This window comes from Stegastes partitus, unplaced genomic scaffold, assembly GCF_000690725.1.
Source record: "Stegastes partitus isolate 25-593 unplaced genomic scaffold, Stegastes_partitus-1.0.2 Scaffold509, whole genome shotgun sequence".
Lineage (NCBI taxonomy): Eukaryota > Metazoa > Chordata > Actinopteri > Pomacentridae > Stegastes > Stegastes partitus.
In genome coordinates, this window is record NW_007578240.1 from 363,495 (window position 1) to 381,571 (window position 18,077).

Below are 18,077 nucleotides of genomic sequence, written 5' to 3' on the forward strand. Positions count from 1 at the left end.
CGTTCTGATTTTGTTTAGTTTTGTTGTCGCTGCAGAGTATTGTTAGTGTTACAGCACCTTGTTGCTCCGCAGTCTCCATTTAGTTTCTATTTGCTTCCTCAGGTGGGGCTCTGCTCTGGTCCCTTTGGCACAATAATCTTGATGGTATCCTGTTGTGTGTGATGCACCATAATTTTGCAGTCTGGTAGTGTGTGCATATCTCTGATTAGAGATGAGAAGATCTGTAAAGTTTCTTCTTATGTACAGGATGCAACTTGATCTAAAAAATCTGTTTTCTGAGCCTGTTTGTAAGCTGTTTGCTTGCTTTAAGCCTTGTTTTTCATGTGTTTTCAGTCTGTTTTGCTGCGACTGTTTGTCTCTTTTCTTATCTCAATGACTTCATCCCACAATCAACGCCAGGATGACCTGAATCTCCTATGTCCTTATGGTTGTTGCAGCGTCTCCTGTTGTTGTCCAGCCACCTGCATCACCACAACCTACTGCGGTGGAGCTGTTTGTTGTCCAATCATGTGCAGAAAATGATGTAAACACAGATATCATTTCTTAATTTGTCGGCGTACTACTTTTCCGAACCTTCGTGGGTCTTTAGATTGTGGTGGAAACACAGATGACTAAGAATCTGAAAAAATCTCTAAGTTCAGTTAATTTTAACATAACTGAAAACACAACTTCAGTGAGGCCTGCTGTGGAATATTCAAAACTGCGTTAACAACTTTTGTGTGTCCGTTTTGGATTGTAAGAAGCAGATGGAGAAAATAAGTTTGTTTGGGCCTTTAAAAACTACACTGAGAGCAACGCAAACAAGTTTTTATTTACCTCCAATGGTTGCACACCACGAGAGAGACGAACAAAATAGCTGCAGGTGAAGCGATCCTTTAAAAAGAGGGGCAGAAGGTCTGACGGAGGAAAAAGAAACTGTGTGTACATGCATGTGTGTGCAGCTCAGTGTGCAATGGCTCAGTGTAATGAGCATCTGGACTGAAAGGCAATCCTCTCACTTACCAACGTGTGTGTATGTGTGTGTGTCAGCAGGAGGTCAACACCATCCAGTGGGTAGCAGCTGTCACTTTTCCTCTGCGGTCTCCCAGATTACATGAAGCGAACCTGCGGCCGCCCAGACGCCACAAACACACTGATGGGTGGATCCCAGACTAGGTGTTCATTGATGAGTCTGGGAGGTCAGGGTGGAGAGGCGTGGGGGCGGCTGGTAAAATGACAAGAAGGGTGACCCCAGAAAAGGGGGGCGGGGGTGACACTTGTGTTCGTCTCTGTCCACCTACCTTCCCCCGACCATCATTCCTTTTCTCCGGCTCCCATCTCCTTTTTTTTTTGCTTCTCCACATTTCAATCAATCATCTTTTTACACCTGATGTGTGAATATTATTATCCCTGTTTTAACCGTTGTGGTTCGTGAGGAAAACAAAGGTCTTTTCTTTTATCTGAAAACATTTCTGCATCTATGTGTATACATACCACAGGTTTACTTTTTTAAATTCATGCCTTTCTACAACATTGCTTTTCTTTCTCTTTGCATCATAAGTGTGATCATTATTGCAACCTGCTGCATTCTGTATAATTATGTCATATCCTTTGCTGTTGCAACTGCAGCCTCGTGGGAATCATTACTCCTATCCAATTTAATGTAGTCTAATGATTGGAAGCAACCATCCATCCATTATCTATACACCGCTTAATCCTCACTAGGGTCGCGGGGGGGCTGGAGCCTATCCCAGCTGACTTAGGGTGAAGGCAGGGGACACCTGGACAGATCACCAGTCTATCACAGGGCTACACTTAGAGACGGACAACCAAGCACACTCACATTCACACCTACGGACAATTTAGAATCACCAATTAACCTCAACATGTTTTTGGACTGTGTGGGAGGAAGCCGGAGAACCCGGAGAGAACCCACGCTGCACGGGGAGAACATGCAAACTCCACACAGAAAGATTCCTGTGAGGCAACAGTGCTACCAACTGCGCCACCCTGCAGCCCTGGAGGCAACCAAGTTAAACTAAAATAGCACACATTTCTATGCACAACATGTTATATCAAAGACTACATGTAGTGTTGTTGTGTGCTGCTCCAGCTTAAACTTTGTCTGTGAATTAGGAAGGTGAAAAAAAGTGAAGCGGGCTTGAAGTTCAGGTGACAGTGAGGTCACAGATGATGGAGCAAAGATTTATCAAAGCTGCCGTCTACTAAAGCAAGAGCTGAACATTTTGTGGAAATTTATGCAGCTTCTTTTGCCAAGAGTCAGCAGGAATTCAGGCTGAAATTTTGTTACATTAAAGTTGCTGAAGAAAAAAAAGGGGAAAAAAGTCTTCTAACCTGAATGACCGTATGGATCATTTGTCCCTACCCCTCTGATACAACCTGGAGGAATGTTTTGGGAATTCACACAGGATAAAGGAAAAACAGCATGGACACGTTTTTTGGGGGGGAGGCTCATTTTTTTAACTTTAAGCACAACAATAACATTTTTAGGTTTAGAGAAAGGTCAGGGGATGAAGTGAAAAGGACAGTCTTTGTCATCAGGGTTACAAAAATAAACATGCATTCAAAGAGCCCCTTCTCAGGCTTTTTTTTGGTTTGTTTGTTTTTTACTTTGTTAACATTTCCATATAGTGTTTTAATATAGTCTGTAAGATACATCACGAGCGAAATAAGCAAGGCCATGGCAGAGCATTTCCATACTGAAACTGCAGTTTACCGAGTTTGGCAATCTCCAAAACACAGATTTGGTTTCTTACCTTGTGAACTAATCCTGTCAATTTGCAGGGTGGAGCTTTCTGTATCACTATTTTACTTCAGAATCAGTGTCTGCTTTGGGCACGTGTGGCTGAATTAATCCAATTTTACAACTTGCCATAGTGTAGTGAAGTTTTTACAGTGTTTAAAGCAGAGTTGAAAGTGAGCTGGTGTGCTGGAGCTGTAGTGATTGGAGTGGGTGGAAAAAGAGGCAGGGGCTTCTGCACAGTCCAGAGGAAGCAACAGTGTGGAGGAAGGCCTTGATTATAATTGTTAGTGGACACATGTAGTTGTTGTCATTATATTACTTTTCGAGTCCGCAGGAGTCCACTTGGAGGACTCCATTCTATACACAAACAGCAGATTGTGTATGTATTTCGTGCATTCACACTACTGCCAAGCATTAGCGCTATACGCTTTGTAATGTAGTCAAGTGGACACTCGCAGAAACTGTTAAAACTTCTAAATGTGTCACTTTGATACACAGGGATTCGTTTTTTGGGTTTTATCAAGACCAGAGAAGGACATTAAAGCTACTGGACGGTAACAGTTAAAAGAAACATTGCTGACGACCAGTGCATCCATCCATTATCTATACACCGATTAATTCTCACTAGGGTCGCGGGGGGGCTGGAGTCTATCCCAGCTGACTTAGGGCGAAGGCAGGGGACACCCTCTATCGCAGGGCCACACTTAGAGACAGACAACCAAGCACACTCACATTCACACCTACGGACAATTTAGAATCACCAATTAACCTCAACATGTTTATGGACTGTGTGGGAGAAAGCTGGAGAACCTGGAGAGAACCCACGCTGCACGGGGAGAACATGCAAACTCCACACACAGAGATCCTGGGTGTCCTCACCGGGACGCGAACCTTCTTGCTGTGAGGCAACCTTGCAGCCCCACTGACGAAACCCAAAACAAACAGTGGTGTCTTGTGTTGAAATCAAACGTTTGTTGAAAACAAATGTTTCGCTGACCCATGCATAGACCCTGACCTCCTCCCTCCTTAACAGGGACTGAGTCACTTCTCTTTGATTTGTATGCTTTTTATGTGAGAAGAGTCTAATTTTTCTAAAGGGTAGTTTTTTGCATTTTTGCATGAAGTTTTATATATTAATATGTAGAGTGCACATCAACACTATCAACTTGCCTATTCTGGAAGATATCCCTTAATTGGTAGGCTTCCTCATGACAAATAACCTTTCAGTAGTCCTATGAGGCTGTTTGCGGCATGTCTGCACCATGTATGAGTGTTTCTTTGGTAGAAAAAAAACTAGCGGGGAAATAGATCACAGCTTCAGTGCACATCAAAAGTTACTCCTCCTCTTTTCAGGCTAGTCCACAGGGAAATTACTCCAACTATAACCCCGCGAGCCTTCCAATCCCAATCACATATATCATATTTACATTTACACACCAATTTGATGTTGTCCTTAAATAAGACAGCGCCAATTTTTGTACATGCAAATGATTAAAGCCTCGGGGACTCCTTAAACTCACTCACTTATTTCATCTAAAAAGACATTTCTTTGTACATTTTAAGGAGCTCGTTCTTGCACTCATTCACTTTTGATGATTAATTCAAAGAGAGGAGGCAGATTAAGCATTTCAAAGTATGAAACAAGGCAGAGGACAGAGAGGAACGAGATGAAAGCGGCAAGAGAAAGAGAGATCAGGACCAGGACGGGTCGAGGAGGGAGAGAGAAAGCGGTGCAGGCAGGGGGGAAAAACCCGAAAGATTGCCGCTTCTGTTTCTCCAGTCTGTTAGTTCTGCGTCTTTGTAGGGTCTCTCCTGGGAAACAGAGGATATAACCCTCTAAAGTCTCCGCCGCTTCATGTAGGGTCAAGATCTTTTTGATCAGGGGCGACTGGGGGATAAAAGCGCACAAGGGGGTCGGGGAGGAGGGGAGAGGAGTGGAGCGAGAAGAATGGAGGATGAGTGACAGAAGATTTGAGGAAGGAGGGTGGGTGTCTGAGGTGGACGGTGGAAGACGAGGTGGACGGACGAGGATTTCACGCTGTCTGCTGGAGAGGGGGGGGGGAGTCGAACTTCAGAGGGGAGAGGACTCTTCCCAGTTCGAGTCAAGTGGGGGCCTGAAGTTTGCACAGTTTTCACCACTCCGAAAAGGAAGCGGCGAGAAGAGCAAGCTGTTGGGGAGACACAGAGCGTGGCCTCCATACTGACTTTATATCGATTACACGAGATGCATGAGCGACACCAGATACCGCAGCCATATGTGCACATGAAATTACTGTGACCACACACGCATCAATAGCTGCTTATCGGTGGGGAAGATGGCCTCCTTTTTTTTAAAATTACAACCCCCTTTTTTTTTATTTATGCTGATTTGCACACACAGGTGCTCATGCATTTGCAACACTGTGCTTCACACTCTCACACCTTCTTATTATGTTTGCATAATTAGCCCATTGCAAAAGCAGTCATCTTATGAAATCAGTGTCACATAACTGCTGCTGTGGGGTTTTTTTTTTGAGTGTGCTGCGCCTTTAAACAGCAGGCGTGGCTCTGCTACTACGACCCGCCTTTTATGCATAACAGCCAACTCTCCTTCCACCCGGATCATATAGTGCAGTAGTCTGCAAAGAAAGTGACCACAGCCAAAGCGCTCAGTCCAGCCCTGTGAGTGGTGGGACCGCGACCAAACGGACTCATTTACCCTCAGCGACTGTTTATCACCTGGAGAGAGAAAAAAAAAAAAAACAAGGAGGGGGAAAGAAACAGACACCAAACGGGGAGGGAAATCTCGCCTTTTGACGCTCGGGAGGAATCCTTGTGCCTGCTGCTGCTTTATGGAGACTTAAATTTTGCGCACGGCGGATCTATGAAGACGCAGACAGGTTTTTCACTCTCAACACCAGGTAAAACTCTCCTTTCTGTTTTTTTTCAATTCAACTTCTCTTAACACGCGAGCAAAAAAAGAAAAAAAGGGTGTTTCAGATCGCAAATCAAACCGCGTAAAGTTTGCAGCGTTTTTTTTCTCCCCCCACCAGCGCGCCTGATGCTTAATTAACTGATCGGCGCTTCTTTTCTTTTTTTTTTCTTAAGTCGCAGCTGAATTCTTTGAGCTTGATAAGGAGTTTGGATCGAGGAGGAGCTAAGAAAAAAAGAAAAAGCACTTTACATAGGGCTCCCTCCTGTCTGTTCGTGCGGCAGGCAGTGCTGGACGGGTACCTGTCTGTCCAATTAATGTGTTTAAATGGGATTTGGAGCAGCCAGCCGGCACAGTCCTCCCCTCCTGTCACAGTATACTACTAAAACAGTGTTATGTAATGAAACACTGTTGCGAAACTTCTCAGCAACAACACAGAGTAGTTTAACTTTAACCTTGCAGCATTACGCGCAGGATGCTTCGTTAGATGCTCCCCCCATATGTGTGTCTATACAAGCAGTGACCTTTATTATGAGGACTCTGCTGTAATTGGAAGGACCTCAGATGATCACTTGCCCCCCCTTTTTGCTCGCGTTTTTTCCTTCCTTGAATGGTCTCCTGTTTACACCAACAATCTACTATGATGTGTCCAAAATAGCTGCATTATGCTCCAACACATAATCAAGCCCTCAGACAGCGGTGTTTCTTCTTTGGTGAGAATGAGGCTCAGTTCTGACACAGCTCTTGGCTCTGTGCGTCTCCGCAGACACCGGGAACAGGGAGTGATTTCTCCCCGCTGCCTGCAGCCCCCATGCCGGGCATTAGCTCCACCGCGCCTCGTTATGAAAGCTGGGACATGGACCACCTCGACCACTACCAGCATTATTTCTACGACGACCACGACCCGGACGAGGATTTCTTCAAGTCCACGGCGCCCAGCGAGGACATCTGGAAGAAATTCGAGCTGGTGCCGACCCCGCCCATGTCCCCCATCCGGGCGGTGGAAGGGTCGGCCAGGGTCGGGCTGCTGTGCCCGTCTCTGGGGGATAAGCTGGAGTGGGTCTCGCAGTTCTTGGGGCAGGAGGACGAGCAGCAACAGCAGCAACAGCAGCAGCAGCAGCAGCAGCAAGACCTGCCCTGCAGACTGACCACAGCCAACGACTCCTTCGGGAACCTGAGCTCCATCATCATCCAGGACTGCATGTGGAGCGGCTTCTCGGCCGGCCAGCAGCTGGAGAGAGTAGTAGGGGAGCGCTGCGCATCCTGTCCCGGGACGGCTGCAAAAGTCGCCGCCGGATCCGCGGTCACATCCCCCGGGAGGGTGCAGGGTGCAGCCCCTGCCGACACCTCGGCCCTGAGCGGCTTGGCGGCGGACTGCGTGGACCCTGCTGCGGTGCTCACTTTCCCGTTAAACGGTGGATGCAAGAAACAAGTGTCCTCCGGTTCAGAGTCACACACAGACTCATCAGGTCAGTAGCACATGGGATATGCAACTCAGGCGTTTTGTGTGTGTGTGTGTGTGTGTATGAGTTGAGTTGTAGATCTGTCAGTGGAGCATGAGTGTTGTATTTAAGTTGGCTCAGTGATCACAATCAAAGGTGGTTTTCTCGCGATATTTCCATCATATTCCTGCAATTTTCCTAAAAGGTATGCACTTTGTCATTTTCTCTTTGCCTGTCCACAAAAGGTGTCTTTTTCTTTTTTCTTTTTAATAATAGTGACTGGATGCTTTATTAGACCTGAAATGCTGTGCCCTTGTCATTCATTCAAGCTTTGGTTTGGCACTATATGGCAATACTGGCTGGCATGGCACATGATGACTGCATTGCGTTACCTTGGTGCATGCAACACATGCTTGAAGCCCAGAGAGCGACACGCCCATTGAAACATCTGCTCCTTGGCAGGGCTCCAGCAGACCAGCTGCTCCCTCTCCCTGCTCCTCCAGCCTGACTTATGATAACAATATCCTCTCCACGCTCCCTGGTGCGGATTTGACATGAATTCAATAAAGAGTAGTCCTTATTGGAACTTTATGTAACACTGAGGCAAAGGAGGGGAAGGAGGAGTGTGGGGGAAAAAAAAAAATCACGCCTCTTTTAGTTATTATGGCCAGTCTAAATTTTCCCTGACTCAAACCCTACTTCTTATTTTTTTTTTTCCCCTTCTCTCTCTCTTCATTTTCCACTCCCTGAACCCATATGATTGAGTTTGGTATGTAGGCTGCCATGTGATGTTGAGCTTGGACCATGCATAATGGTGTGTGGAATGTCACAAAGGGAACTTGTTGCTGCATTCCTGCGCTCAACAGGCTGCGGCGCCAATTGTGTCAGTGGGTGGATTTGGTCCGAGCCAGCCCGGGCTGTGAATAGAGCGGGATTAGCCATTTACGAGGTCGGCTGGGCCCGCAGAATTCTTTGACACAAGTTGGAGAGAGCGTTTCACACCATTTCGGGGGATAATATGCGCTCAAAGAGGAGGGAGAATGAGCAATCGTAGGAAATAAACGTGCGCTTAAGCTTCATTAAAGGCCCATTATTAGGTTACTTGAGAGAATTTATTCTATGTGCCTTGTAATATGAGACGTCATCTTTTGTCACATGAATGCTGTTGGGGAATAATAGACAGGCACCCTTCACTCCGGAGCTCTTTGTCCGTCCCCATCGTGTAGCGATTCTGAGCAGTCAAATCTGCACAAGTGCAATTACTTTAAAAGTGTGTATCAATTTACAAGAGCGCTGAAAATCTCCCAGGAGTCCAGTCAGTTTGCGGGAATCAAGTCGATGAGACCTTTTCGTCATGTTTAACACCCCGTTTTTCACTCGAGTAAATAGAGCAGCAAATGGTTTTGAACGTGCTGAATATTAGTGGGCTCGTTTTAACAAGTTGAAGCATTGTCGATTTGCACCTGAGTGCTTTTTAACCCTACCTGTCTCTCCCTCTCATCCTCACTCTGTCCACATGAATGAAGAGAGGGAATTTCCACTCAGGGAGCTGACCTAATGCAATGATGATTCAGAGCATTAGTGAGAGTGTGTGTTCTGCACTGTGTGTGTGAGTGTGTGTGTGAGGGAGAGAGGTTGTGTAAAGTTCATTTTTACAGTAGTGAGTAATTGGTGGAGGAGACAGGAGGCCACAGTGAGTCTGTCCAGTGGGGTTGCTCACTTCCTTCTGATGTCAACGCCACTTTTTCAAATCATTTTCAGTCTTTAAGAAAATGTCATTGAAACATTTAATTTATTCGCTGTTTCTTTTCAGATGATGAAGATGACAAAGACGACGACGATGAGGAGATTGACGTGGTGACAGTGGAGCACAAGCAGCAACGCAAACCTCGTCGCCTGGTCAACGCCCGTAAGCCGGTGACCATAACGGTGCGAGCGGACCCGTTTGACCCCGGCATGAAGCGTTTCCACATTTCCATCCACCAACAGCAGCACAACTACGCTGCCCCCTCCCCGGACACTCTGCCGACGCCGGCCGAGCCGCCTCGCAAGAGGGTCCGGCAGGAGGCCTCTACTCAGGCCAGCCAGCTTCACCAGAACTCTCACTACCAGCACCCACGGCCCGGCCACGCCCCCTTGAACTTGGACAGCAGAAGGTCTCACGTGACGGCGGCGGGAGTCAGGTCGGAGTCGCCTAACCTCAGCGCCTCGTCTCCTACCTCCTCCGCGTCGCCTTCATCTCCCCCCTCATCCTCTTCTTCCTCCTCCCATCCCCAAAGCTCCCCTTCGAAGCCCCACTCCCTCGCCCACCTCTCCAGCCCCCAGTCGTCCGACTGCGAGGACACAGACAAACGCAAGGCGCACAACTTTCTGGAGCGCAAGCGACGAAACGACCTGCGCTCGCGTTTCCTGTCACTACGGGACGAGATCCCGGGCCTAGCGGACTGCCCCAAGACTCCGAAGGTGGCGATCCTGACCCGAGCCACGGAGTACCTGCAGCAGCTGCACGCCAGCGAGAGGCAGAAGGCTCAGGAGAGGAAGCAGCTGAAAGCCCGGCAGCTGCAGCTGCTACAGAGGCTGGCTCAGCTCAAACGGTCCTGAACGACGGGACGGGCTGTCACCTCACACGTTACACTCACAGAACTGAATGGGGACTACATGAAGGAGAAAAGACACTAATGTTCACTTTGAGTTGGTCACGTTGGAATAGTGCGGGTGGATTTATTATTATTATTTTTTTCTGTTTTGTTATTTTTGTGGTTTGCACATTAGCTTCTGAGTGATTGACAAGGCCGCAAGCCATCAGGACAGCCAGCTAGGGACTGATGTTATGAGGCATCTTTCGGGCAGATTGACATGTCCATGGTCACTCAGTATAGGTTCGTCAAACTGTTCAATCTCCCCTTGTGAAAAATATTCCAAACTGTTGCTTGCTACAGGAAGGCCTGCCGTGAATGCAGCAGTGTTTATTTGATAAACTGCTTCAACTGTGCTGTTAACTGCTGCACTGGTCTCCTTGAATGTGATAGGGCTCGTTGTGCTTGCACAGCTGTGATGTCTCCCCTGAAGTTTCTTTGTAGACCCCCGCCTCCCCCCCTTACAAAGTTCATCTCTTTTACGGTCCTCTGCCCCTTAGTGCTCGGCACACAACTTGTAAATTTCAAGTTGCGCCTACTCTCTTCCCTGCTCTGTTTTATTTCTCTTTGTCTTTCTCTCATTATCTCACGACGTCTATCCTCTCCTCTGTTTGTTCCTTTGCTTTTCTTTGCTCCTTTTCCTCATCAGCAGTCGGGAGTTTCTAACTTCACGCGAGCCTGAGACCTGCGAGAGTAATGTTGCAAGGCTACAGTGTCGCTCTGCTTATCTGGAACAGACGAGGTTAAATCTTAAACTTCTGTGCCTGCAGGCGCCACTCATAACTTTAGTATTTCCTTCTTGCATCACAAATGTTTGGAGAGCGGCGTCATGATCACAGCGACGGCCTGTTTTTGTAGCATTATTTGGAGAAAATAAAAATAAGTTGCCATGCAGACATTGTTTGACATTCATCCAGATTTTTCACGAAAACACAATCTGTGAAAAACACTATTGAAAACTTTTCCCGAGATCTTTATTATTGTTGTGCCATGGAGACCAGCCAAAAGGTGAATGTCGGCTTCAGTTAAATACCTAAAAAGAAACCTTTCAAGAATGGCTTAAATTAAAACCTGCGTTCGAGCAACATCCAAAATGCCATCTTTTTTTGCTTGGAGATGAAGCCCACTGAGTTCCAACTGTATATTTCTTTCATCTTGCTGTCTGATATGTTTGTATTTTTTTTTTTTTGTTGATGTAATGCCTTTAGAAGCCTTTTAATGTATGTAGACTATCCAGTTGGATGTTATGTATATAGGACTCTTACTGTACAGTCCCTTCCAAACCAAAACCAGAGCTGTCTACTATACTCATCCTAGTTTTTCTTTCGGAGCCCCGCGTCCTAAACCCGGGGGCCAAGCTTGCTGGCTTTTCAAAGATAACTCAAAGCTTCTATTTTTGTTAAGAAAATGATTATGAAAAAGAGTCAAAATAAAACACTTTGAACATCGATCACACTAGCCACTTTGTCACAATGGTTTTGTTGTTTTTTTGTTTTTTTTGCAAAGCCTACTTGTTTTCTTTTACTGCTCATTAATTTTCTGTCTCTGGGGTTTCTTTATTTGTACAAGTCAGAGATGACAAAAGTTTTTATACTATATTTTCCTACAGAGTTGTGTTTCAGTGTGAGCTAATGACTGTTTTCGTTTATTGTAGCTGGCAGGGCTTCATTGGTGGTTGTGTGCTGAAAATTGGTACGTGTGCGGCTCTGCTTTCTCTCTCTGGAGCGGGAAGCACCTGAACGCTCCTGTATTCAATCCAGTCACTGTAGCTGTAGCACTCTCTTAGATCTGGTGGTGTAGAGGGGGGGGTGGGGGACTTAAGAGGATCTACCGATTAAACTTCTGGCTGTGTGTAGCCTTTAGTAACCTTAATGTTAATGCTTTCTCTCTGTTTTTTTTTTTTTTGCAAGCCCGGTGCTCCCTATTGTCCCGCAAGCCATGTGACAGACAACACTGTAGCCCTGGATCTAGTACTGTAAATGACTCTATCATGATGAGTAGCATGCCCTGCTTTAAAAGCACTCAGGAAAATCCATGCAGCACCATAGCTCTTGTGATAGGGCCATAGACCGCGCTTGAAAAGAATGCCCCCTATTATAACATGCTGTATGTGTAAAATAACCTCAAGACGCCACTTCAGAGCTGAGAAAAAGAGCAACACGTCAGAGGATTCACGATGGATTAGGTTGAATAAATACTTAAAGATATCATTAATGTTTCCCTTCTTCCTCTTCCTTCCTCAAAAATGCTAATTAAATCAGCACCGACCACCAGAAGCCCTGATTGGATTTTTTTTCACCCCCCAATATGGTGCATCCACATCAGTGGATAGCACAGACTTTTTTTTTTATTTTTTATTTTTTTATTTGACTTGTATTGGTCACTGGTCTCTGCTGTGGCACAGTCATAGTAGCAGTGGACGTTGCTTACTTACTTCAACGATGGTGATTTTGGAGCCTTGTCTCAGCACTTTGTTTTTTTCTGTACCTCATAAGCCTCTATGTATGAAGAGTAAGTCAGAAAAATTAATAAATTTCATGGTTTGACATCATAAATGATTTGTCTGGTCTCTTTGTCTCTTATGCAAAAAAAAAAAAAAAAAGTCTAGCAATAAATATTCTAAATATTTGGATTAAACCATCTCTTTATCATCTTCAGTGTCTCATTCTGACCTGGGTCACACTTTTATTTTAATACACACATTTGTTTTGCATTAAAACCACTTGTATGAGTGAATGATCTGCCTCTTCCCCCATGCACTATTTGTTTTCAGCAGTCTCCAAGGTAACCCCTCCTGGCATCTTTACCATGGCAACAAGCATCTTTGCTCACTCCTGCAGAGCTCTGACAGTTTCCATAGAAACAAAATAGACGACCGACTCTGCTGAAATTATCTCCGTAAAGCATCGCACAGATATCGTAAATGAAGCTGATGCTTGCACGAATGCAGCATGAAGGGGAGATGAATCAATTATGTTGACTTGTTGCCTGAATAACCTGCACTGGAGTGAATCCACTGACTGAACAGTAAAACTGTGGGAGTCAGTGTTTTTTTTTTTTTTTTTTGACAGCAGAAAGGCTGAAAAATTAAAATGATTCTAAATACAATTAAATAGACTCAAATATGCATGCACACAACTCCACATAATCCCCCCATCAATCCACGTTGCCACAGTAACGGCTGCCCATTGCCCTGGCAACAGAACCCATCTGTCATTCTCTATCCGAAACGCGCATGCGCGGCGCCGTCAGCTGGGCTGCCGAGGAGGCAGCATCATGGCGGCGTCCACTCTGAGCGTGCAGTGTGCCTTACGGAGAGCGATGGTCCCGTCTTTGGTGGTAATTTTAGGAGCTACCGGCACCGGCAAGTCCAAACTGGCGATCGAGCTCGGAAAACGGCTTCAGGGAGAAATAATCAGCGCCGATTCCATGCAGGTAGGAAACGTGCTAACGCGAGGAAACGCGCAGGGAGTCCTTGACATGGCAGCCATTGTGCTTCAGATGACACTCGGATTGTTGAAATAATCCGAATAAAACATCTGCTGGTCGGGGAACTTAACGCGTATCTGAATGCAAAGAGGCGGAGGATCATGTCAGTCGGTGCTGGCTGGTTGAGAAGCTGCAGAAAAGCGAATATCAGCCGCTGCGCCAGATAGCAGATGTTCTGAAAACCCGGACACTAACATGCGAAAATGACTTTACTATAGTAAGTCGATCTTTTAACCATCGCCAGTCAGAGATGCATCGAACCGATATCCATGAAACCTCACCTCAGACGTGTCGGAGCAGCAAGAGGGTTTTAAAGGGTCTGATCTGCTTTAGCTCCAGTCTGACCGGCCTGTAGGAGCCTGCAGGGACATGCAGCCCAGGAAAAGAAAAAAGAAATACGTACAACAAAGAGGTCAGGTCAGTCAAAGTGCAGGTGAATGGCATTTCTATGAACACATGCACAGGAATCAGCTCCTCCACAACAACAGATCCGCTGGACCTCAGGACTTCTGGCATTCAGGTGCATCCCATCAGTCTCATGTGATATCAAGGTGCTCATGTGTCGTGGGTTTTTTTTACACACTAGTTATGAAGTGAGTCATAAACTGCTTAAAATAGCAAAAGAGAACCAGGTTTCTTTGTGCATCTTGCAGCTGAAACAGATGCTTCTCAGCTGGAGGACGACACATTATCCAGGGCACAGAGAGTGCTGGCTTTTAATGTGGTTCATCAGTGTGCTTGAGATCCAGAAGTTTATTGTTTGGCTCAACATCAGCGTAGAAGTCTACACACTGGCTTTCTCTCTCATTATTTCTCCTAGCATGTGACTTTTCCTATGCAAACTTAAAAGTAATGTAGACATGGAGGTGATAAAAAACAGCACAACTGAGTTTAAACCCGGTAAGAGACACTTGATTGATTCTACATAGCAGCAAAAAACATGCAAAACAGGATGCGTTGTGTGCATTGTAGCCTTAAAATCTAGACAACATTGTAAACTGGTTTTATAAAATAAAAAGCATGAAAAATTACAGTATATGTTATTTCCCTTGCATTAAATTTTCAAATATTACAAAACATGCACTTTGAGGAAAAGAATCAGGTGGCAGGTGACAAATGCTGGTTTCTGCAGAAAGTATTTCTCTGTTTTCGTGCACGCTGTGAATACTTTAAATGCTAAAATTCATGGAAGTCTTGTGCAGCGTACCCTGAGTTTAATAAATCCCAGTCAGCGTGAGTGCATGAGTCATGAGTGAGCGAAGGGATCAATGAAATGCCGCTATAAAATAATAGTTGATCCATTACTGACTTTTATTGCTAATCCAGTCAATATGTCAGCGCTACATGCAGTGTTGACACAGGATCATATCTGCTCACTCCGTCTGGGCCGTGTGCACCGCTCGTATCGCTCGTGTTGTGCTGTTAAATCTGGAGTTAATGTGTTGTTTAGGTAAGGCTGAGGCGTGTCGTCGTTGGGCCTCATCGCTCAGGAAATGAGCGTAAGTCAATGTGATGCCTCCTGCAGCGATGGAGACACGTCTGCGTGTGTGTGTTTGTGGCAAAGCGGCGACATTTAAAAACTCTCACGCTTGTGTGTCACTCGCCCTTCTCTCTTTCTCAGCCCCTCCCCGCCTTCTGGTTCTCAGGCTCCGTTGCCACAGCAACCAGAGGGCACGCACACAAAAGAGAAGGTTGGGTACCGGTTTGCGTCTGGGTCACGCAAGCACGGACGCAACAAACACAGCAACTCTCAGCTACACACATCTGCCAGCGTCCGGCGGTGATTCCTCTGATTTCGCAGCTAATCGCATCTTTCATCACCTTTCGCCTGCCGTGCCGCCACCTTCCTCCTCCTCCTCCTCCTCTCCGCCCTTCCTCCTCCTCTCCGCCCTTCCTCCTCCTCTCCTCCTTCCCGCCTCCTCGGTGTGCATTGTCCTTGACGGTGTCTGTCCCTGTGGGGAGCGCCTCTTCCAGCAGTCACCTGGTATTGGGTAAACTGGGTTACGCTAATAACATTTCAGCCCAGAATATCTCGACGACCAGCAGCCCTGGTGGTGGAGAGAAACAGTGGCCTAGTTACGGCGTGGCAGCCCCAGCCACAATCTCCACAATCCCTGGCCTTGTTGCTACCCTCCTGTTGGTGTGTGTGACAGCGAGAGAAAGCGAGAGAGACATGCAGACACGGAGTGAGTGAGAAAGAGACTGCTTATGTGAGAATGAGGCTGTGTATAGGCTAGAGCTGCCCTGTGTTGTCTTTGGGATAGGAAACAGTCTGGTCTTGTTTGGGAGAAAGCAGCATTGTGCTGAGCTGGTGCATATTCAGCGCCGTGCTACGCCGGCCCAGCAGCTGATAGTGAATGGGCACGCTGTGGCCACTGGGAAGTGTCTATTGTCCCAGGGAGAATTGGTTCCCACACTCCCTAACACTCCTATTGTGTTCCGATCACCCCCTCCTGCCCCTGGCCCATGCCCCCAACCCACAGTTCATTGGACATGCAGGGGGATATTATTCACTCATTAAATGAACATGCTATCTATGGCAAACACACAAGTGCCTCGCTGTACTGTCATTGAATGAGGCTCTGCCAAATAGTGTAAACCCGTGGTTTCCCAAAGTGGGGTCCAGGGACCAGCCCCTGCTGGGGGGTAGAACACTTGGAATCACGGGACATTGTGCAACTGATTTTAGCCTTCATCGTCGCCACCACCTCATACATGTGCAACGGAATCGTCTCACTTGGTGTCTTAAATTAGCCAGTTATTCAAAGTCTTCGTATTTCACGCAGACAACTCAGGTGCACCATATTTAGTCTTAGATGAATGCAGAACTAGGTTAGTAGTACAGTGCAGCATGTGTTTTACTAAATTTATCTGCACTCCATGCCCTTTTGCTTTTAATTTCCTGAGGTTCCTTTTCTCGTGCTGCATGCATAGACTGCACTCCATCTCTGTCTAATTTGCTGCTTATATTGGCCTTTAATTCAAATACAGTCGACTCAAAGAGGTCTTCAGGGGCTTAAATTTGGCTGTCTGAATTGTTCGCCCTCATGTTTAAAAGATTGCACCCTCAAAAACCCGTGCTGTAGTAGCGTGGGCTACTGAGGGGAAAATATTAAGTGGATATCTCGGGTGTATAACGTGGATCAGTCCACTGACAGCTGCTCTTAAATGATACAACTTCCCCAGCTTCAAAGAATGTTTGGCAGCGCTCGGAGGATTCATGCAAAGAGTGTACACATCCTGGTGGTGGTGGGTTGTGAGCCAGACTTTGGATAATGAAGGTGGTTGATGTGGTGGAATGGGAATTTGGGCAACTTAAAGAGAAAATGTATTGCTGCGTATACATCAAGATTGTTTAAAATGTGCAAGTTGTAGGATTTAATTGGCCTTCTGTCGTCGCAGATAGACGTTTGTTAATCAAGTGTCACCCCCAAGGGAGAGGATGACTTATTAAGGCATCGCTTACTGACAGCACTTAACGGAGCATCATTGGTAATAAGAAACAGTTGACATGGACAGCAAGAGGATAGACTGAGCGATTCATCATGTGAGAAGACCGAAACGTTAGATCTGTTTATCCTGAAGCCGTGATCATCGTTCATACGCTGCCTGCTCTGCACTGTCAGTGGGATGTACTGTAGACTTCTGTGTCCCTTTATTTGTCACTGTATAGACTGTCCATGCTTTTAGTCATCACTTTGTCCATCGCTTCTTTTTGTTCTCCCTGTGGAGCACTAAGATGACGAGGGCAACTAAAGTTTACCGTGTTACTAACTTGAGGGATGTAAGAAGATTGCTCAGTTTTTATGCACTTTAACGGAGGGTTATAAATATAAGGTACTTTAAGATGCGCTATGATGCCGGGTGACCCGATGACCCAGCCAAGTGGGTTACCACGTGGTCGCTATTCTGACTGACTGAATGTAGACGACGGGTTGTCGTTTCCACATTCCTCCCCTTAACCTTCTGTGACTTTAAAATCCCTTCCACTTTTGGAAATGGCAACCTTTTTTTGATGAACTACCTATTTTATTGACAGTGGTCACCTCCCCGTGTGCAAGTGTTTCACCAGATAAATTGCTTCAGCGTTATTTTTCAGGATTGCTGCATCCTGGTCAGACCAGTCAGTCAGACCATTCTCCAGCACTGTGGATACAGGGGTGGCTGTATGAGATGTGATTACATGAGTCCTAATGCAATGAACAGAGAGCCTCCAGCTGACTGATATACTGGGATTGCTGTATATGGTGTCTGTGATATATATATACATACATACACACACACACACACACACACACATATATATATGTATGTTTAGAGATCATAATGCATCAGGAAGCATCTTCATGATGTGTTAGTCCGGCTCTATTTTGGTTTCCCAGGAACACTTGAATGCATCAGCAGAGAAGAGCTAAACAGTCTGCTTGGAGCTGCTCGTGGATATTTGACTGTCACTGAACAAAACTGGAAGATAACTTGATGTTTACTTACACAGGGTTTCTATTTCAAGAAGGTTTCACATGTCTAGGAAATGTATTTACATTGAAAGTTAAATAACAGAGAACAGTTGCTGCCTTGAAAGTTTAAAGTGAATCCAAACGGGCCGTCCACAGAGTCTAGTCAACAGCACCGGGATGATTCTGTTAATATTTTGTCAAAGATCTGAATTACTCAACACTCTCCTCCCTCCAAACAAAGAGCAGTTTTCTCACGCCTCCTCAAAGTCACATGTTTGATGGGTTAACTAATAACACATTGTTACCACAAAATAAATAGTTTTACTGCAGGCTGTTAAAAAAAAAAAGGGGGAGTTTGAGGTTGTGTGTGGGTGGAGCAGGGTGGTGGTGGTGGGGGGT

General features: G+C 46.0%; 2 protein-coding genes across 3 annotated transcripts in view; both read left to right on the forward strand.

Annotated features, from left to right (window-relative positions):
- Positions 1-5,546: 5,546 nt before the first annotated feature.
- myclb (MYCL proto-oncogene, bHLH transcription factor b) lies at positions 5,547-12,287 on the forward strand. The gene is made up of 3 exons (XM_008287622.1): positions 5,547-5,643; positions 6,421-7,123; positions 8,910-12,287. The coding sequence occupies exons 2-3, from the start codon at positions 6,466-6,468 to the stop codon at positions 9,695-9,697; spliced, it is 1,446 nt and encodes a 481-aa protein (XP_008285844.1). The 5' UTR covers positions 5,547-5,643; positions 6,421-6,465; the 3' UTR covers positions 9,698-12,287.
- A 717-nt stretch (positions 12,288-13,004) lies between these two features.
- Positions 13,005-18,077, forward strand: part of trit1 (tRNA isopentenyltransferase 1) — a 49,075-nt gene continuing 44,002 nt past the window's right edge. For both annotated transcript variants that reach the window (XM_008287623.1, XM_008287624.1), the window contains exon 1: positions 13,005-13,167. In XM_008287623.1, the coding sequence (XP_008285845.1) occupies positions 13,009-13,167 (159 nt within the window). In that variant the 5' untranslated portion in view covers positions 13,005-13,008. The remainder of the gene's footprint in view (positions 13,168-18,077) is intronic.